Source organism: Chiloscyllium plagiosum, unplaced genomic scaffold (genome assembly GCF_037043375.1).
Source record: "Chiloscyllium plagiosum isolate Xiang-an unplaced genomic scaffold, Cpla_swu_hap1 HiC_scaffold_32, whole genome shotgun sequence".
In the NCBI taxonomy this organism is placed as follows: domain Eukaryota; kingdom Metazoa; phylum Chordata; class Chondrichthyes; order Orectolobiformes; family Hemiscylliidae; genus Chiloscyllium; species Chiloscyllium plagiosum.
The window spans coordinates 37601891-37624518 of record NW_028270170.1 but is presented as its reverse complement, the minus strand read 5'-3'; the positions used below and the strand labels follow the sequence as shown (position 1 = coordinate 37624518).

General features: G+C 42.5%; 1 protein-coding gene across 2 annotated transcripts in view; it reads left to right on the top strand.

The window, feature by feature from the left end:
• Nucleotides 1-22628, top strand: part of LOC122540007 (myosin light chain kinase, smooth muscle-like) — a 91305-nt gene that overhangs the window by 50614 nt on the left and 18063 nt on the right. For both annotated transcript variants that reach the window (XM_043675292.2, XM_043675291.2), the window contains exons 9-14: nucleotides 743-839; nucleotides 6008-6211; nucleotides 7172-7389; nucleotides 11617-11740; nucleotides 16609-16761; nucleotides 19543-19663. In XM_043675292.2, coding sequence (XP_043531227.2) covers nucleotides 743-839; nucleotides 6008-6211; nucleotides 7172-7389; nucleotides 11617-11740; nucleotides 16609-16761; nucleotides 19543-19663 — 917 coding nt within the window. The remainder of the gene's footprint in view (nucleotides 1-742; nucleotides 840-6007; nucleotides 6212-7171; nucleotides 7390-11616; nucleotides 11741-16608; nucleotides 16762-19542; nucleotides 19664-22628) is intronic.

Genomic DNA, 22628 nt, shown 5'->3' with positions numbered 1-22628 from the left:
GTAGCCCTGTTATCCCAGTCTCCGTATGCCCTCATCCTCTATAACAGCTAGGAGCAGGTACATCTGAGATACTTGGTGTTGGTCAATAAATGCAGGAAGGCTGCTTTCCATCCCTCTGTTATTCCCACTCTTCTTCTTTTGATGGGCAGATGGAGTCCCACGAGCACTATTAGTGCTGCGAGTGTATTGAGAAGAAACGTCCAAATTATTGATGTAAACGACAACTGACTTGGGGAAATGGTTCACAAACAGAACTTTGAATGATCTTCAGTCCTTTTTTTAAACATGTTGGCAAATACTGCTCAGTATCTAGTTACAGCTTCCAATTTGTTGAAGACAATACAGCTACAGAATGAAGCAAAATGACTTCTTGGCTTCTGTCTTCCCCTACCTGCCTCAAGGTCTGAGTCTATCTCAATACAGCATTGTGTAATTGTCAGCCAAGAATATTGTAGAGAATCTAATCAAAAAGAAAATCGCCTTGGAGGGCACACAAATTAAATTCTGGGTTACAGTATTCGGCTTATCCTTTCGTAGATTGAATGAGACAATTCTGAGCCATACCCTAAGTAAACCAATGAGAGCAACAGCAGGAGAAGCTTTGGATGTGTAAAGGTTGATGACCATATTGCTCCTACAAGGTCCTCTTCCCAAGCCAGCATTGCGTGTAGGACAGTACAGGTTGTTACAAGTTGTTGTCACCTTGCTATTATTTCAAAGCCTTTTTTGTCTCTCTTTGAAGAGAAAGAAGAAGAAAAAGAGGAGTTAGGGTCTCATGTGACAATAAATGCATCTCAGAAGCTGACTGATTTCTACATACAGCAGGAATGCCTTGGAGTGTAAGTATCTACACTGCCAGTCCATGAATATCTTGCTTTTTGTTCTTAATGTGGCTGGTGACGTTTTAGTCGAGTTCTTTATACATTGTACCTTTTCCTGCCTGGAATACCTGGGACTGAGCCATTTACATCTATTAGAATGTTCTAGGTTCTAGTTTGGTCTTGGAATAGGTGCGCGGGTGTGTGGATGTGTATGTATGTTTGTGTATAAGTGTCTGTCTGTGAACCTGAAAGCGTGGGCAGATATATATTTTTATATGAAGCATACAACAGTGATAAAACATTATGAAGCCGTTAAGTTTAAAAAAAAATCACTTAACCAAATATTGTATTTTCCAAGTGTTTACCTTGCTTCCAGCGTCTCAAACTGAGATATCCACACAATATACCTCACGGAAGTTTTTCACTGAAGCACCTTTTTTTAAATGATTTCCACCTTGATTGATATTGGTAGAGGAAGATGCTAACATTTCACTGCAGTTTTCCTAAATGCCACAATGAGGGTTTTCAGAGGCTAACTGTACCGAGATGTGATCTCACCTGCTGACTTTCTCCAGTAATTTCTGTTTTTATTTCAGGTTTGTGGCACGGTGGCACGGTGGTTAGCACTGTTGCCTCACAGCACCACCGTCCCAGGTTCAATTCCAGACTTGGGCGACTGTGTGGAGTTTGCACATTCTCCCCGTGTCTGCGTGGGTTTCCTCCAGGTGCTCCAGTTTCCTCCCACAGTCCAAAGATATGCAGGTTAGATGAATTGGCCATGCTAAATTGCCTGTAGTGTTAGGTGCATTAGTCAGGGGTAAATGTAGGGGAATAGGTCTGGGTGGGTTGCTCTTCGGAGGGTCGGTGTGGGGCCGAAGGACCTGTGTTCACACTGTAGGGAATCTTATTTTATCTTCCAGCCACTGCAGTTCTTTTTTTTTTAGCGTTTACCTTGGAGATGCTTGGGTAATCTCAAATCACCTCACCATCACAAAAGGAGGAGCTGGAGTCGTGGGGGGAGGGCAGGTAGAGAGATAGAGGGAGAGATGAAGCGAGAGAGAGTGTGATAGTGGTGCAGATTGATGGTGGGAGAGAACAAGGGAAAGAGAGATGATGAGAGAGAGAGTGTAATAGCGGTATAGACTGAGGGAGGGAGAGAGAGAAAGCAAGATAGAGAGAGGGATGATGTGAGTGTGTGTCCTGGAGATATAGACTGATGGAGGGAGAGGCCAACAGAGACAGATGGTGCAGAGAAAGAAATTGAGTGGCTTTGTAACCTCGGGCTGTGTTTTCCAATATTACAAAGTCACTGCGGTAGATGAACTGATGCATTACTAATTATCTGCAGCACCCCATGGTTGAGTTGGTTTAAAAGCCTGCACAGACATGATGAGCTAAATGACCTTTTCCTGTGCAGTAACTTATCAATGATTCTTAATCTTTGATTTCTGGACAACTACTATCTCAGGATTCAAGATTTCCAAACTGCAGAGAGGATTTTTCCAAGTTGAATACAATATTAAAGATATGATGTTATTTTATTGAATGTTTCAGAAAACTTGTCTCTCATTACAATGTCTCATTTGTTGATGGCAGGGTTTGTTTGGGGTGGAGTGATTGAAGAATGACAGTAATTATGGCAATATGGTGGTTTGAGTGGTCTGTTGGAAAAAAGAAATAAATTGCATTTATATTGCACCTTTTTGCAGCTTCTGGATGTCCCAAAGGGCATCACAGCCAATTTAGTACATTGTTGAAGTGCAAAAACATGACAGCCAATTTATGTGCAGCAAGTTCCCACACAATGATACTGGCCAAATTTATTTTAATGTCATTAAGGTAGAAGATGTCATCAATATATCTCTTAATGATATGCTTCACACTGACTATGAGACGTAACACAATGGATAAACGTTGACTAGGAGAGAGAGGAGATATTCCCTGGTTTTCTTCAGAATTGTTTTTTTTACATATGCCTGAAGAGGGCAGGCAGAGTGAACACTTCCTTTGTGCGGCTGTGAAATATCAGCTGAGCCGGACTCCAATTTGCAACATTCCTGACTCCAGCAAGACCGTGTATGAAGACGGAGTAAGTTGCTGCATGATATAGGACTCGCAAATATTTTTATTTGCTCATTTTATATTTTTCTGCAAGGAAATCCAGTGAAGTAAATTTGTCCGTCTCCACTCACTAATCAGAAAGTAAAAATACATAGTAGCCACTTTGTGTGAAAAGTGCACTCTCATGTATGTCATTTAGAATTATGTGTCAAATTTGAAAATTGCCTTTGGGTCATCCACAGGAAATGCCTCCAAATGTACTGGAAAGCTGCTCGGTCTCTGTTGCTTTAAGATCCAAGGCAAAGGATCCAAATCCTCCTGAGAGACTTGTTGTATTCTCACATTCCACATAGTCATAGAGATATACAGCACGGAAACCGACCCTTCAGTCCAACTCACCCATGCCGACTAGATCTCCTAAATTAATCTAGTCTCATTTTCCAGCACTTGGCCCATATCCCTCTACACCCTTCCTGTTCATATACCCATCCAGATGCCTTTTAAATATTGTCATTGTACCAGCCTCCATCACCACCTCTAGCAGCTCATTCCATACATGCACCACCCTCGGCATGAAAAAATTGCCCCTTAGGTCCCTTTTTAAATCTTTCCCCTCTTACCCTCAACCTACCTCCTCTAGTTCTGGACTCCCCTTTCCATCAAAGAACACCTTCAGCAAACTGATTTGTTTCTCTGTCTGTCAAGTTGATTTGATCATCAACATCAGAAAAAAAACCAACATCAGAAATAAACAAACGTCATGGTCCAGGACATTGCCATTATTGCCATTTATTAACATAGGTGTTGGAGATTGCTGATAACCTTTCATATCTAGCCTTTCCATTCACCAGCTTTCCATGTCACTTGGTGCTAAAAGCACACATACATCGCAAAAACCACAGTTATTCTGCTGAGACTGAGTAGGATTTTGAATCTGACTCAATACCATAAGACCATAAGACATAAGAGTGGAAATAAGGTCATTCGGCCCATCGAGTCCACTCCGCCATTCAATCATGGCTGATGGGCATTTCAACTCCACTTACCCACATTCTCCCCGTAGCCCTTAATTCCTTGTGACATCAAGAATTTATCAATCTCTGCCTTGAAGACATTTAGCATCCCGGCCTCCACTGCACTCCGCGGCAATGAATTCCACAGGCCCACCACTCTCTGGCTGAAGAAATGTCTCCGCATTTCTGTTCTGAATTTACCCCCTCTAATTCTAAGGCTGTGTCCACGGGTCCTAGTCTCCTCACCTAACGGAAACAATTTCCTAGCGTCCACCCTTTCCAAGCCATGTACCAAGCTTCCTTCCTCAGCACCCTCCTCTATAGAAGTGAGACCTGGACAAAATATATAAGCAAAGTTAAGAGGCTGAACTGTTTTCATCTTCTGTTGTGTTGACATACCCTCAGCATTTCTCGTCAAGGCAAGGTGACAACTCCGAGGTCTTGGAGTATGCTCATCCCTCCGGCAAGTGTAGGCTTTTTTTCCCCCAAGAGTGCAAATGTCAATTACAAGAGAGCATAAGTTCAAGGTGAGAGGGGGAATATTTAAGGGAGAAGTGCAGGGAAGATTTTTCACCCAGAGGGTGGTAGGTGCATGGAGTGGACTGGCAGGTGGAGGTGGTGGAAACAGACATGCTACCAACATTTAAAGTGTATCTTGATAGATACATGAATGAGAGATGAACAGAGAGAGATAGAATCTGCGTGTGGACAATAAGTAGTGGGCCTAAATAACAATTAATAATTAGCACAGACTTGGTGGGCCAAAGGGCCTGTTCCTGTGCTGTATTGAATTGCATTGTATTGCAATTTTAATGTATATTCATTGTTGAGGCACGATGGCTCAGTGGTTAGCACTGCTACCTCACAGCGCCAGAGACCTGGGTTCAAATCCTGCCTGGGGTGACTGTCTGTGTGGAGTTTACACATTCTCCCTGTGTCAGCATGGGTTTCCTCCGGGTGCTCCGGTTTCCTCCCACAGTCCAAAGATGTGCGGATCAGGTGAATTGGTCATACTAAATTGCCCATAGTGTTAGGGGAATGGGTCTGGGTGGGTTGCTCTTCGGAGGGTCGGTGTGGACTTGTTGGGCCGAAGGGCCTGTTTCCACACTAAGTAATCTAATCGTGCCTGTGCTGTCTTGTTCATGCTTGTTGATGGGTGACACAAAGACCATCATTATGGTGACCTGACCTTCTTGGTGTCCATGCATCCACTACAAGGGCACCTACAAGCAAATATTAAGACAATGGCGCTGACAACTGGGAGACATTAGCCAAGAAGCTTTGAAGGTTAAATGCAAAATACTTTGGATGCTAGAAATCTGAAAGAGACACAAAGAATGCTTGAGAAATTCAGCAGATTGGGTGTCATCTGTGGAGAGAAAGGAAGTTAATATACTGGACTCACAATGTTAAACTTTTGGAGTCTGACTGGGAGGGCATTGGAGGAGAGCAGAAACAACACAACTCAATGAGTGGTAAAGAGAGCCGAGAGAAACTCAAAGTCATCAAATGGTGCCCACTGTCTCTCTCTGCAGAAAATGTGTCAGGGTCTGTCAAACCATGTGGGGCTGCTGAGCCACAGCAGACAATGTCTAACAGAGTTAATTAGCAGAGTGTAAATTGTCATCTCCCCAAAGAGAGGGTCACCTAGTTATCTTTGCAGGAGTTAGTCATTTGCTGTTCATCAAGAGCTATTATTTGGGCTGCCTTTTCCATCTGGGAAGTCTGTGTCACTGAGTTGGACCAATCCAATTCCTAATAAAAAAAACCAGCAAGTGGATGGTGTGGAGGATGAAAAATCTTTTGACAAAGGTTGGGAAGATCTCCGAGCCATGGTATTTGGGCAAGTATCCAATTTGGGCAAGTATCCAATTTGGGCAAGCAGCATGGGCGTCCAGTGGAATCCATCATGGGAAAGGTTGCCAGCTGTCAAGGAGCATTGATGACTGGGTGATATTTGAATAGGTAAATCTAAGCCACCTCAAATCATCATCAATTTCTACTAGAATCATGTCTGTAACTGCACAATATTGGTTTTGAGATCAGATTGATTTGTTATTACTAGTTCCTTTCAACCAGTCTCTAACCAAGCTATTCTCGATCATATTTCAGAGGGACGTTTGGAAAAGTTTACAAACTGCTGCAAAAATCTACAGGAAAGACTCGAGCAGGCAAGTTTTACAAAGCTCGTACGATGAAAGATAAGAAGAGTGCACGCAATGAGATTGAGATTATGAATTGTCTGCACCACCCAAAACTGGTTCAGTGCCTGGATGCATTTGAGAGTCGGACTGAGATTGTCATGGTAATGGAATAGTAAGTATAGTCTCGTGCAAGTCTACGGGGAGGCTCACAACCATAGCAAAAGAATGAATATAGCTGCAGTAAACCTTGTTCAAATAGAAACATCTTTGGAGGTGGCCAGATTTTGTACTGGATTACAAATCAGTTGCTTTCCGAGTGACTCTAATAGCAGCAGCTCTGGCTCGTATGAGCAGCAGTAAATCCATTCATTCCTCAAACCTGCTCCACCATTCAACATGATCATGTCTCACTTGTCCCTTCACTCCGTTTGATCCCATATGCCTCAATCCTCTTTCTCAATAAAAAAAAAAGCTAGCAGAATCAGTCTTGAAATTTTGAATTGACTGAACATCAGTAGTTTTTTTTGTGCAATTACATTTCTGCTACCCTACAGTAGGAACAAAAAAATGCTTCCTGTTTTTATTGTATCACTAATGGAACCTCTGAGGGAGTGATTATTGCTCTGTGCATAACTATCCAATTTGATTGGAAGTGTTGTTAATTCCTGCTGTGTTGTTGCATCCCGTTGCAAGGACAAAGTCACAGCATTGTAATGTGATTTTCTTTTTAAAAAGTGCTTGGAAGGTTTTCTTGAAAATACATTAGACTCCTAACAGTCGAGAGAGTTTTAATGTAAAATCCAAACATGTCAGGATTTCTTAAAAACTCTGTCAGCCTAAGTCTTGGAGTGGGATTTAAAAGATGAAGTTTGAATTCTGAGTTAACTGCTACCACTGAGCCAAGATAGATATAGATGAAGTAAGGTGTGCCCACGCCATGATGTCCAGGTTCGATCCTGACTATAAGTTCAAATGGATTTTCTAGCAACAATTTTGAGAGCAAAGTTAATTCGTGCAAAAGCAGTTGGACAACTTAGACTTGAAGTCGGAGACTTATTGTATTTAGTATTTTTGTGTGCACATCTTACGACTTAGTTATTGCTCTTTCTGATACGACTATTATCTTGTACAGTATTTCTGGAGGTGAGCTCTTTGAGCGTATTGTGGATGAAGATTTTGAGCTAACAGAGCCAACCTGTGTTGTGTATGTTCGCCAAATCCTGGCTGGTTTGCAGTTCATGCACCAACAGAGCATTGTACACCTGGACCTGAAGCCAGAGAATATTGTGTGCGTTGACAAGAATGGTACACTTATTAAAATAATTGACTTCGGATTAGCACGAAAACTTGGTGAGTGAAGCAACACTTTTTTTATTCAACCATTTCGTGCTGACCTCTTCCTCTAAAGTTCTTTAATCTTGAGGAATAAGAATGGGTTGCACACGTAAATGGTGTGGGCCGAGAACTGGGACTACAATGTCACAGTCTTAATTCTCTAACTCTGGCTTACCACATATACAGCGGTTCATTGGCTGCTCCCCAGTGATTACTATGGTGGCTTTCTGGCTCTAAGGCAATCATTTATGATTCTGTAATTTCTCAATTTATATTCTCCAGAGATATTATAGCGGTGAATTTAGAGTCACGTTTAACAACAGGATTGAGTTTGTTTGCTAAATCACTGGGAATGCAGTGCATTCAATCTTGCGCAACAGCCAGAGAAGACTGTTCAATTCCTGTTTCTGCTTGGTTGATCTTGTTTTTCGGGGATGGGGGGGTGGTGGTGGTGGTATTATCACACTTACCCAATATGTGCAATTGACAATTTGTAGCATTTTGCTGATGGTTTATTGAGTGTGCTAAGAAGGAACACTTTAGGTATGATATATTAGTGAATTCAACAACAAATATATGACTGTGACAGTTGGAGATGGTTCACTGACAGAGGGCAGTTGGTACGGAAAGTGTCAGTCTCATTAAAGGTGTGAAAGTTGCATCCTGTTCTCCAGTCAAGTTGTTAGGGAACTCTGCCCTGTGTCTTCACTCACTTCTTCTAGTCCATCTTCTATCAGGAGAAGACAGCTGCCCGATGAGGACCCCCCTCTGTCCCTGAACGCTGGTTGATTATCTCCTATATCTAGGGGCTGGTAACTGATTTTGTGTCAACCACGTGTCTGAATTCTTTTGGCCAGTGACCATGGAGTGCTACTCTTGATGCTGGATGACCAATGTCCCCCTCGCCTGCCTCCTGTTGAAAGTTAGTTTTCATTCCTTATGAGATCAAAGCTTTCTTATCCCCAACACCACATTCGTAATAGTGTAATGTTCTATTCGATAAATCGTTTGTACAAGGCTATTTTACTACTGTAACACATTCATGAGGTGTCACACTACACATTGGAATACCAAAAGAACTCAGATTTTAAAAAAGGCCCCCAATTTCCTATAACATCACAAGTTGTAGCATGATTTCCCTTAGCTACTGAAGTGCAACTGGTTTCAGAATCTGTGTCAGAGCGAACACACATTCACGATGATTGGAGTCTGTTCTTCATTGGGCTTTTATCAAACGTTTTTTTTAAACCAGATCTACTGGAGTGGATCAGGATGCTTGTGATCATCTTGATTACCAGCTCAGTGAACGATCAGGTCAGGAATGATTCAAACCATGCTCCAATTAATGAAGTGAAGGCATTTCATGGCTCACTGTTGGGTATTCATTTTGCCCATATGGAGGGACAAGGTGCAAATTCTGTTGTAAGCTAACATGTTCCATCACCTAGTCAATGTTGGCATATGTTGGGAGAATGCACTGTCAGCATTGATATCTCTGACCCATTTTTCATCTTCAGCCACATAAAACAGCCTCATAGTTTACCATCCAGTCATGCCTGAAGACACACAAGCCTAATGGCTTCCAACTTGTGGTTGTAGAGAAGCGAACTAATTGAAACTTAACACTACGCCTGACTTTTGCCATCAGATCTATGCTGATTCAATACTCTCCTCCTTGTTTTGCATAACAGGTTCTTCAAGATTCAATACCTCTTGCCTGTTTCACCACAGTGTTGTGTGCTGCAAGTTACTGGAAATGGCACAATGCGTTTGAGTGTGAAGCAATAATTGTTATTACCTTGGCTTGTATTTTCCTGAATAGGAGGGATTGAGATGTGATCTGATCAAGCAGTTTAAGCTTTTAAAAGTATTTTTTAAAGTAAATACAGGGAAAGTATTACCTCCACAGGGATTGATCCTTCAGGAATGAAATCAAGAAGCACTTTACTACTGAAAATATAGTGATCTACAATGGCCTCTCCCAAAAGAATTGTGGATTTTAGATTAATATTAGGTGAAGTATTAAGGGATATTGGATTATCTAATATAAGGAGTGTGATTTACATATGTTTTAACATATTTTAAAGCTTGGATTTTGAGCTAGTGGTATGTGAGTTTAGTCTGTGCTAGAAGTTTTCTTAGTTTATTGATATCTTTGGATATGGAGGTGCCAGTGTTGGACTGGGGTGGCCAAAATTAAAACTCTCTCAACACCAGGTTATAGTCCAACAGGTTTATTTGGAAGTACAAGCTTTTAGAGCACTGCTCCTTCGTCAGGTAGTTAGAGTATTTCTGGAGCCATGATTATTTTTAAACCAGTATGAGAGAAGAGGGTCCCTGGGTGATAATGAGGATTTGCTTGCATCAGGAGAGATTTACAAGTAGACAGAGTAAGAACTGAGGAGCACTAGCTTGCTACCTATTTAGAAGGATCTGGATTTTTTTTTGCTTAAGAGGGATGGAGAATCCGTAACTTGGAAAGCTTTTGCTGTATTTTTTTTCAGTTCCCAGAATTCTTGGTGGAAGTGAAGATGTTGAAAATAGCTTCTCCTGAAGAAAAGAGGGAATTTAGAATTGATGTGAAATAGGTTGCCTCAGTGTAAGAATTTTAGTTTGGAAGTTCTAGACCAGAACTGCTTAGTTAGAATACTGAAGAGGTTATTCAGAGTTGAGAAAATCTAAGCTCAGTTGTGTGATTAGTCAAGGAAGAGGCTACCAAGCCTAGGAAGAGCAGGAATTGAAATAAACAGTTATGGTAAATCTCTGAACTCTCTGAATGATGCTGCCATTTTTGGATTTATTTTTCCTGTTTTTTGAAATGTTTCAAGTTTTGTAAATTTATCTATTTTAGCTTTTTTGGTATTAAACTTCTGTTTTATTCAAAATAAAATCTACAGCATTGTGTGTATGTCTTTCAGTGAACTTTTAAAAATGATCTATTGTGTCACATTTTAGTTTGGGATCTAATTTGCCCAGTTATATCAGCAGCTGGGATCTCAATGATTTGAGAGATCAGGAGTAAGGGATTGAACACCTGACCCTGATCCTGTCAGAACATTGTGCAAAAAATAAATTGCTGACATAAAGCCTGTCTGACCAGTTCCATTTCCAGCACGACTACAAATGAGCAGGCTAATTGAGACCTGTCTTGATTTACCAAGAGTAATCTGGAGAGATTAGCATTAACAGTTCCCATCATCTCACTACATAACTCTGTACCATTTTGATGTTAATGAGGCCACTGGATTCACCAGACTCCCCTGCCATTCCCCATTCGCATCGGCATTTGTGCATTCTTCATTGAATAACAAAAATTATCATTGAACCTTTTGCTCAAATAAGTAAGCATTCCTTGCATAACATATCCTGGAGTGAGCTAAACTGGGTGAGTTTGTACATTCCTAGTTGATGATGAAGGTGGTAAAGCAGGTTTTTAAGAAAAGAATTTGAGAGATTCTGTTGATTGGTAACTGTGCATTGAGAAGCGTTGAGACTGCTTAATAGCCAAATCCATTGCAGTATCCAGCAGTATTGAGAATAGGAATAAGGCACAGGAGTATGTGGAAGTGTTTTTTGATCAGGCTGCTGCTGCTGTGTTACTGGAGTAACTCTCCAGCAGTTACTGGAGTCCTATGTATGTATGATGCTGTATGCCCATGTTAGTTATGGCACAAGTAAAACAGCATGAGGATTTCATAATGAAGCACACCCAGATCAGCAGTTTCTGATCTTTGCCAAGCCATTAGGCTGGGCCTGACCTGGACTTGCTCAGGCAGGCCTGTCTTGTTTATTTTAAAGGCTGAGCATTTCCAAATAAAATGGGCAGACTGTTCAAAATAGGGCCTGGTCAGGTGACAAACTGTTGGAAAACCACAGAGTCCATTTTAAAACCAGGTGAATGGCCTCCTATTCGATGAACTCATCTGGGCAACTGTGCCTGGATTGGATCGAAGGCCTGAACAATGAGGTTTGTATACACACCATTGGGATACAGTATGTATCTCACTTGAGTTCAAAGTTTCCTGATCTTTTGCTCTGGATTTTGTTAATATTAACAGCCAAAAGTCTCACCCCTAACTGTAATTACTACCCGATCTGTTAACCAGTTGAGTTGCATTCAGATCAGTCTGTTCCCACTCTGTGTATTGAGCACACATCCAGGGGCGCCACATGCTGGTACTGTGTGGTACTGCTAGGTCCTTTGCTCTTGCCTTCCCTCACTGTCTGTCTGTTTCTCTGCAGATTGTAATGGATCAACGAAAGTAATGTTTGGAACACCAGAGTTTGTTGCACCAGAAGTGATCAATTATGACCCAATAGGGTTCACTACAGATACCTGGAGCATTGGAGTTATCTGCTACATCCTGTGAGTGAATCCGATCATCGGGAAATGACAATTAAATCCAATTCAAAGCAAAGTATTGCAGTTTGTTCGTTGCTGCCTTTATTGCAGTCTTGGTTTCTTGAGATTTTTGTCTCTCTCCTGTACATTTAAACACAATTTGAGTTTTCAGTCATGTTGTGAAGAATGTTGTGGTGGAGCTGGTGTTGGACTGGAGTGGACAAAGTTTAAAAATCACACAACACCAGGCTACAGTCCAATAGGTTTATTTGGAAGAATGTTGGAATTGGAGATGAAACAGCTTTGGATTTCACATGATTGATTTGAATTGTGTAAGCAAGTGGGTGTCGAATGAGTAAAGATCTCAGTGGGATCAGAGTTGCTGGGCGATTTAGGAAATTAAGGAGCGCGTCTTTGAGTTTGGGGTTGAGGCATTGAGCTGCTGTAAAATTGGTGGAGCCATTGGTCCTGACCAGCCCAGGTGTTGGATGTGATCCAGTGGGAAGCAGTGTCTGGGCTCAAACTGCTGAAGGGCCAAATCTCACAGCAGGTACTGAAGCACATTGATCTAAACTGGCAGTGATGGAGTGCTGAGCAAAATGTTACACTGTTGGAGGTTATGTTTCAAATGCACTATTAAAGCTTCATATCATCTGTGCTGTAAGGTGGTTACATAAGATCCAATGGCACTGCTTCAAGAAAAGAGCGCAAGAACGTGAGAATTTGGAGCAGGATCAGGCCATTCAGTCCCTCTAGCCTACCTCATCATTCCATATGATCGTGGCTGATCTGTCCCAGACCTCACTCCTCTTTTGTGCATAGCCATCAACTCCCTGATATTTCAATAATCTATCTACCTTCTCTCTAAATTGTTTCATTGATCTAGCCTCCGCAGCTCTCTAGTGTACAGAATTCCAGGCATTCACTGCCCTCTGGGAAACGGAATTCCCTGGCATCTCCATTTTAAATGATGGTCCAATTTTTCTGTAACTATGGCCCCTAGTTTGAAAGCAGCCCATCCCTCCCCCAAAAATAATGGAAACATTTTCTCACCATTTACCTTGTGAAGTATCCTCAAATCTTTGTGTTTCAATTGTATCAACCCTCATTCTTCAAGAGTGATCGTCACAATGACTTGGCCTTATTTATTCACCTTCAACATAGCTCAAACCAAAGGGGAGGTGATGGTAATGATACTATCATTAGATTATTAATCCAGAAACTCAGCCAATGTTCTGGGAACCTGGTTTCGAATCATATCCCAAAAGGTAGAATTTGACATCAATTTTTTTAAAAAATCTGGAATTAAGAATCTACTGATGACTGTGAAACCATTACTGATTATCGGAAAACCCCATTTGGGTTCATTAATACCCAATGTCACCTGGTCTGACTCCAGACTCACTACAATGTGGTTGACTCTTAACTGCCTTTGAAATGGCCCAGCAAGCAGTTCAAGGGCAGCTAGGGATTGGCAAAAACTGTTGGCCAACCAATGATGCCCACATCCCAAGTGAATAATAAAAAATGACAGCATTGCTATTTGTGGCACTTTGGGTACAATTTAGACTTTTTAAGTTCTTCCTTCATGGAATGTGGACATCATGGACAAGGCCAGCATTAACTCCTCATTCCAGATTGCTGTTGAGAAAATGAGCTTCTTTCTTTAGCCACTGCAGTCTGTGCAGTGAAGGTGCTCCAGTAATATCGTTTAATGTTGATCTAGTAAGTTAATCTAGTAACGCTGTAGGAATCACGATGTATTTCCATGTTGGACCCAACTGAAGATGCATTTAGATGGTGCTTTTCTTCACCAACCAATGGCTCAAAGTGCTTTATAGCCATCTAATTACTTGTTCTGGTGGAGTTGTCATTGGCATTTAAGAAACATGGCAGCCGAATGCAGAAAGAAAATTCCCGTAAACAGCAATGTGATAATGACCAGAAAATTAGCTTTTTGTGACTTCATTGAGTCAGCGCTGCACTGAAGTATCAACTTTCATTTTATGCTGTAGCCCATGAGTAAGCTTTGAACCCAGAATCTTGTGACCCAATTGGCAGTTGCAGGTGACATTCTGGTTTGGTGGGGGGGGGGGTGGGAAATGTGCAGGTGGTGGTGTCTCCATGTGGCCATCTGCCCTTTTATTTCTCCAGATGATGGAGGTCTTGCATTGGGAAGTGCTGATGGAAAAAGTCTTGGCATGGTGCTGGGCACCTTGTTGATAGTACACCTGGCAGCCACTGAGAGCTTGTAGTAAAGGGGAGAAGTCGAGGGTGTGGCGCTGGAAAAGCACTGCCAGTCAGGCAGTATCTGAAGAGCAGGCGAGTCAACATTTCGGGCATAAACCTCTTCATCAGGAATGAGGCACTCCTGAGTAAAGAGGAGAAGTTTATTAAGGTAATGAAGGGGACATTGATCAGCAGACTGCTTTGCTTTGTTCTGGATGTTAATGAGCTTAGAGTCCTACAGCACAGATACAGGCAGTCTGGCCCAAACTGGTCCATGCCGACCAAAATGTCCATCCAAGCGAACTCCATTTCCCTGCACTTGGCCCATATCCTTCTAAACCTTTCCTATCCATTTATTTGTCCAAATACCTTTTTAAATGTTGTTAATGTATCAGCCTCAACCACTTCCACTGACAGCTCTTTCCGTAAGCTTACCCCCCTCTGTGTAAAAGTTGCCCCTCAGGTTGCTCCTAACCTTGAACTGATGCCCTCTAGACCTCGATTCCCCAACCCTGGTAAAAAGATTGTGTGCATTCATCCTATCTGTGTCCCTCATGATCTTATATACTTCTAGAAGGTCCCCCCCTCAGTATCCTATGCTCTAAAGAAAAAAGTCCCAGCTTATCCAACCTCTCCCTATTATTTGTAACATTCCTATTGCAAGGTGACCAAACTGAACACTCCAAGTGTGACCTCACCAATGCCCCGTACAACTGCAACATATCTTCCCAATTTCTATACTCAATGCCCTGCCTGTGAAGGCCAGTGTGCCAAAAGCCTTCTTCTCTGCCCTGTCTACCTGGGACTCCACTTTCAGAGAACCGTGCACCTGAACTCCAAGATCCTTCTGATCCACTATCCTCCTTTTAAGGCCCTTCCATTCACCAATAAACTTTTACCCAGTTTTGACTTTCCAAAATGCAAGACCTCATACTTATCTATATTAAACTCCATTAGTCATTTCTCAGCCTATTTCCCCAGCTGATAAGATCCTGCTGCAATTTCTGAGAACTTTCCTCACTGTCCGTGATACGTCCTATTGTCGTGTCATTTGCAAACTTACTAAACATGCCTTGTATATATTCAACTAAATTATTGATATAGATAACAAACAGCAATGGGCCGAACCCCTGCGACACTCTACTAATCACAGGCCTCAAGTCCGACAAGCAAATTTCCACTATTATCCACTGCTTTCTACCAATAAGCCAATTGTGTACCCAACTTGCCAGCTCCCCGTGGATTCCATGTGATCTAACCTTCCAGAGCAGCCTACCATGTGGAGCCTTATCAAAGGCCTTACTGAAATCCTTATTGACTGTGTCCATTGCCCTTCCCTTGTCAACCTTCCTGGTCACTTCATCAAAGTGAGGCAGGATCTCCCATGCACAAAGCCAAACTGACTATTTCTAATCAAATCCTGTCTTTGCAAATGCATGTATTTCTTATCCCTCAAAATCTTCTCAAGTAACACCACAGATGTTAAACTTACTGGTCTGTAGTTCCCAGGTTTTTCTTTGCAGCCCTTCTTGAATAATGGCACAACACCCGCTACTCTCCAGTCTTCCAGGAACCTCACCCGTGGCTAACGGTGATGCAAAAATATCCGCCAGGGCCCCAGCAATTTCTTCTCTAGCCCCTTGCAGTGTTCTTTAGATATACCTGGTCAGGACCAGGAGATATCCAGCTTCATACAATCTAACACATCCAACACCACCTCTGTGATGAGGACTGTCCCCAAGAAATCACCACTAACTTCCCCAAGTTCCCAAGTCTTCATGTCTTTCTCCATGGTAAACGTAGAGGAGAAATATTTATTGAGATTCTTGCCCATCTGCTGCGGTTCTACACTTACATGTCCACCTTGGTCATTGAAGGGTCATATTCTCTCTTATTATTCTTTTCCTTTAGTATACTTAAAGACTCTCTTTGGATTCATCCTAACTTTCTCAGCCAAGGCTATCACGTGCCCCCTTCTCGCCCTCCTGATTTTCTTCTTCAGTAAGCTTCTCGAGTACTTCTTGAGTTAAACACTTTTTGGGCAAGTAAAGCATATACCATTGTATTCCTGACCTCATAGAATCCCCATAGGAAGCAGGCATTCGACCCATCAAGTCCACACTGACCCTAAGAAGAGAAACCCATCCAGATCCACCTCCCTACCCTATCCTGTAACCCTGCATTTCTCATGGCTAACCCACCTAGCCTGCATACCCCTATGGACACTATGGGCAACTTAGTATGCTCAATCCACCTAAACTTTGGACTGTGGGAGGAAACTGGAGCACCCGGTGGAAACCCATGCAGACATTGGGAGAATGTACAAACTCCACACAGACAGTCACCCGAGAGTGGAATCGAACCAGGATCCCTGGCGCTGTCAGGTAGCAGTACTTTCAACTGAGCCACCATGCCACCCTCTTAAAAATTGTCTCGAAGATTGTCCAAGGGCATTTAAAAGTCACTACAGAATTATCAGCCCCTGATCTGCCTTTGTAATCAGAGTATTTATAAGGATAAAATCAACGAGGTAAACATATTTATAAGGATAGTCTGCTGCAGCTTCCTACATTAAAACAGCATTAGCATGTCACAAGTACTTCATTGGGTGTACAGTGTTATGCGATGTCCCAGTTTTGAATCTAATTCCTGGACTGTTACAGATTGAGTGGATTGTCTCCATTTCAAGGGGACACTGACCCAGAGACTCTGACCAATGTCACTGCTGTTTCTTGGGAGTTTGATGAGGAAGCGTTTGCTGAGATCTCTGAAAATGCAAAGAATTTCATCAGCTCTTTGCTACAGAAGAACATGAGGTAAAGAAATCTTTTTACCTATCGATCCTTTCCAGCTCAACTCAGGTTTTCAACTTTTCAAATCTTATTTCAAGGGAATTACAGTTGCTTACAACTCCTACCTCCTTCCTTTGAACTATTTTACTTATGAATGGCTGTTTGTAGACTAGTCATTGGGCATTTTAATTTTGGAAAGCATTGGTAGAATTCCAGTGTCACAGGTAACCACTGCTAGTAATGGACAAACTGCTGGAATGGTTACATGGAATGGGTTACATATGTTCCCTGTTAAGGCAAGGCAGAGTGATAATGGAGATGTGCCCAGGTGAGCTCTGAGTTAGATTTACCAATTTCCAGAGTGAACAGAAACAGTGCCACTGATCTCCAAGCTGATTTGGGATATCCTGAAGTTGGATCTGTCTCCTAGTTCTGGAATCTGTTCAAGATCTGTTCCAGGCTTTGAGCGAGGAGCACTGTATTAGCATGGTTCAAAGAACCACCATACGTTTCAGGTGGATGCAGCACTACGTTAGAAGCTCAGAGCCAACTGATGTCTAAATTTTTTGGTTAATGTGTAACATATGGGCATAGGAAACAGGAGCTGTAGCTGGCTCATCAATTCATTAAGATTGTGGCTGGTCTTTACATTAACTCCAGCCTTCTACACTACCCCCACATTCTTTGTTTCCCTTTCAAAAAACAATTAACTGGTTCTTGTATAGAAGTGGTAGTGTACCTATCTCTGAGCCAGGAAGCCCATGTTCAAGTCCCATCTGCTCCAGAGATGTGTAATAACATCTCTGAACAGGTTGACTAGAAAGTCTACACTCATTGGCTGAGCACCCAGATCTCTCTGGCGTAGATGGACAATTTCAAAAATTCACAATTACATAATTACCGCCGTGTTCTGAGACTGTGATCCCAGTTATGAACTGTCCAACCTCCCAGTTCTAACCCCTTAAGAATTTTGTTTTAGAGAGGGCATTTCTCAGGAATGTAGGCCTAGTCTGAACAATGGCCTCACTCCAGAAATCAGTCCCAACAAACCTTTATTGCACTTAACCCAAGGGCAACTTTCCTTAGGAATAGGAAGAGGAAAAACTATAAATAATTTCAAGTTGGTCACAAAAAGCCCTGTATCTGTATGTTCTGTCATCTTCATTGTAATCCTTCAATCCTTTGTAAAAACATACCATAAGCTTTCCTGGGACTCCTTGTTTGAGTCCCTCCAATCAGCTTTCTTTGCCTGCCACCATTGCAAAATGGTCTTGTGACAGAGTCGCAAATGACATTCGATGTGACAGTGACAAAGAGAAACCTGCCCTCCTTAATCATCATGTCCTGTTTGTAGCCTTTGCTGCATTATATCCTTTTCCAACTCCCCTCCATCATTATCCAGCTGCCTGGGCCTACACTCACCTGGTTCTGTTTTGAACTCTGTTTAGTTGTAGCTGGAAAATTACCTTCACTAGCTTCTCCTGTCACACCGCTTCCTCTAGTATCCTTCAAGGATCTCTACGTGGCCCTTTCCTGTTTCTCATTTGCCTGCTACGTTTTGGTGGTATCATCCAAAACCAGGTCAGCTTCAATGAGCATCTTAACACCAGCTTACCTCCCCATCATCTCCCCTTTCTGATCTCCTTCACTGCCTTTAAGTAATTCCACTGCTCAGCTTGTCAAGTCCTGGATGAGCAGAAATGTCTTCCATGTGCATATTGAGGAAATCAAAGTCATTACCTTGGATCCCCTCCCCAGACTCAGCTATGTCCCATGACCTCCATTTTCCTCTCTGCCTAGTGTTGAAGGCTGAACCAGACTGGGTTGCAACCTTGGTTCATATTTGACCCTGTGAAAAGCTTCCAATCATACGTCTCTGCCATCAGTAAGAATATCTACCTCCACTTGAACCTTGTTCAAATCCAGCCTTGGCTTGGCTTGGCTTATCTGCTACTAAAACCTTTTTAAGCCATTATTCCCTCTAGACTTGACTACTTCAGTGCATTCCTGGCTGGTATCCGTAGACCTGCCATTATTCACATCTCAGTTACCTATGTCTGAACTCCTATCAAATTGGTTCAACTTTCACCCCGTGCACTCTGACCTGCACTGGGGGCACTCAGCTAAGCAGAGCCTCCATTTAAAAATTCTCAATCCCTCAATGGTCTTTGTAGCGGTCTTTGACAACACAGTCTTCTAAGGCATCAACATTTGTCCAACTCCAGCCTCGTGACCAGCCTGGTCTTAATCAGTCCGTTATTGCCTTCAATTGCCTTGTCCACAAGTCATTAATTCTAAATTCCCTCCTTTAATGCTCTTCACTTTCCTCTCCTTAAGCTAGCTCTCTTACCCTCAAATTACCTTCCCCAACACCTCCCTATGTGTCTCTGTATCATATTTTGTCTAATATTCCTATGAAACACTGCAGAAAATTGTTATAACTGCTTGCTGCACCTGTATGTTACCTTGATATGATTCATGGACAAAAGGCTACAGCTGATATTGACACTTACTGTCATCTCACCTTTTTTTTTTAAAAAGAGTTCTACTTTTTTTTAGATTTCCAACAAATTGGATAACTTTACAATTCTACGCATTATATTCTAGGTGCTACACATTCCCACTTGCTTAACATGTGCAAGTCCTCCATGTTGTTTACATTCCCTCTTCATTTCGATCAGTCACCAAACTTTGATAGATGATAGTCAGACCCTCATTAATAGAGGCTGTAAATAGCTGCAGCCCATCACTTATGGTTAAAGGTAATTTTTTAAATCAGCCTACTTTGGTTTCTTCTGCATTTAGGAGACGGTTAACCTGTGAGGAGTGCCTGAACCATCCGTGGTTACAGAGCACAGAGCAGGGAGTTGCTAAGACGCTGTCAAAGGAGAGAATGAAACGGTTTCTAGCCAAGCAGAAATGGAAGGTAAGGACTGAAGGTGCAAATCTTGACCTACTCTTGGGAAATAAGACCCGGGCAAGTTACTGAGGTGTCAGTGGGGGGGCACCTTGAGGCCAGCAGTCATAATTCTTAGTTTTAAAATAGTGATGGAAAAGGGTAGACTGGGTCTAAAAGTTGAAGTTCTAAATTGGAGGAAGGTTAATTTTGATGGTATTAGGCAAGAACTTTCAAAAGTTGATTGGGGGCAGATGTTTGCAAGTAAAGGGACAGCTGGAAAATGGGATGTCATCAAAAAATGAGATGAGACCAGAGACGGTATGTTCCTGTTAGGGTGAAAGGCAAGGCTGCTAGGTGTAGAGAATGCCGGATGATTAGATAAATTGAGGTTTTGGTCAAGAAAAAGAAGGAAACATATGAATTCTTAAAGTACAAAGGCAGTAGGAATATACGTAAGCGGAAAATCAGGACGGCAGAAAGGAGACATGAGATAGCTTTGGCAAACTGAGTTAAGGAGAATCCAAAGGAATTGTACAAATACATTAAAGACAAAAGGATAACTGGGAAAGAATAGGGCCCCTCAAAGATCAGCGTGGCAGCCTGCACGTGGAACCCCAGAAGATGGGGGAGATACTAAACGAATATTTTACATCAGTGTTTACTGTGGAGAAGGACATGGAAGGTACAGAATGTAGGGAAATAGATGGTGACATCTTGAAAAATGTCCATATTACAGAGGAGGCGGTGCAGGATGTTTTAAAACACACAAAGGTGGATTAATCTCAAAATCTGATCAGGTGTACCCTAGAACTCTGTGGGAAGTGATTGCTGGGCCTCTTGCTGAAATATTTAGATTAGATTAGATTACTTACAGTGTGGAAACAGGCCCTTCGGCCCAACAAGTCCACACCGACCCACCGAAGCGCAACCCACCCATACCCCTACATTTACCCTTTACCTAACACTACGGGCAATTTAGCATGGCCAATTCACCTGACCTGCACATCTTTGGACTGTGGGAGGAACCCGGAGCACCCGGAGGAAACCCACGCAGACACGGGGAGAATGTGCAAACTCCACACAGTCAGTCGCCTGAGGTGGGAATTGAACCCAGGTCCCTGGTGCTGTGAGGCAGCAGTGCTAACCACTGTGCCACCGTGCCACCCACGGTGTATCATCAATAGTCACAGGTGAGGTGCCGGAAGACTGGAGGTTGGCTAACGTGGTGCTACTGTTTAAGAAAGGTGGTAAGAAAAAGCCAGGGAACTGTAGACTGGTGAGCCTAACATTGGTGGTGGGCAAGTTGTTGGAAGAAATCTTGAGGGACAGGATTTACATGTATTTGGAAAGGCAACGACTGATTAGGGATAGTCAACATGGCTTTGTGTGTGGGAAATCATATCTCAGTAACTTGATTGAATTTTTTGAAGAAGTGATGAAGAGGATTGATGAGGGCAGAGTGGTGGATGTGATCTATGTGGACTTCAGTAAGATATTCGATCAGGTTTCTCCTGGTAGACTGGTTAGCAAGGTTAGATCATATAGAATACAGAAGAGAACTAGCCATGTGGATACAGAACTGGCTTGGAGGTAGAAGATAGAGGGTGATGGTGGAGGGTTGCTTTTCAGACTGGAGGCCTGTGACCAGTGGCATGCCATAAGGATCGATTCTGGGTCCGCTACTTTCCATTATTTACATATATGATTTGGATGTGAACATAAGACGTATAGTTAGTAAGTTTGCAGATGACACCAAAATTGGAGGTGTAGTGGACAGCAAAGGAGGTTCCCTCAATACAAAGTGATCTTGATCAAATGGTCAATGGGCTGAGGAGTGGCAGATGGAGGTTGATTTAGATAAATATGAGGTGTTGCGTTTTGGAAAGGCAAATCAGGGCAGGACTTATTCACTTAATGGTAAGGTCCTGGTGAGTGTTGCTGAACAAAGAGACCTTGGAGCGCAGGTTCATAGTTCCTTGAAAGTGGAGTCTCAGGTAGATAGGATAGTGAAGAAGGCGTTTGGAATACTGCCTTGATTGGTCAGAGTATTTAGTATAGGAGTTGGGAGGTCATGTTGTGGCTGTAAAGGACATTGGTTGGGCCACTTTTTGAATACTGTGTGCAATTCTGGTCTCCCTGCTATCGGAAGGACATTGTGAAATTTAGAGTTATAGAGATGCACAGCATGGAAAAAGTCTTTAGACCAACTAGTCCATACTGACCGGATTTCCTAAATTATCTAGTCCCATTTGCCAGCATTTGGCCCATATCCTTCTAAACCCTTTCTGTTCATGTACCCATCCAGATGCCTTTTAAATGTTGCTATTGTACCAGTCTCCACCACTTCCTCTGGCAGCTCATTCCATACACGCACCACCCTCTGCGTGAAAATGTTGCCCTTCAGATCCCTTTTAAATTTGTCCCCTCTCACCCTAAATATGTGCCCTCTAGCTCTGGCCTCCCTATCCCAGGGATAAGTCCTTTTCTATTTACCCTATCTATGCCCCTCATGATTTTATAAACCTCTATAATGTCACCCCTCAGCCTTCGATGCTCCAGGGAAAACAGCCCCAGTCTGTTCAGCCTCTCCCTATAGCTCAAATTCTCCAACCCTGGCAACATCCTTATAAATCTTTTCTGAACCCTTTCAAGTTTCACAACATCCTTCTAATAGGAGGGAGACCAGAATTGCATGCAATATTCCAAAAGTAGCTTAACCAATGTCCTGTACAGCCACAACAAGAACTCCCAACCCCTACACTTAATATTCTGACCAATAAAGGAAAGCATACCAATTGCCTTCTTCACTATCCTATCTACCTGCGACTCCACTTTCAAGGAGCTATGAACCTGCACTCCAAGGTCTCTTTGTTCAGCAACACTCCCTAGGACCTTACCATTAAGTGTATAAATCCTGCTAAGATTTGCTTTCCCAAAATGCAGCACTTCGCATTTATCTGAATTAAACTCCATCTGCCACTTCTCAGCCCAT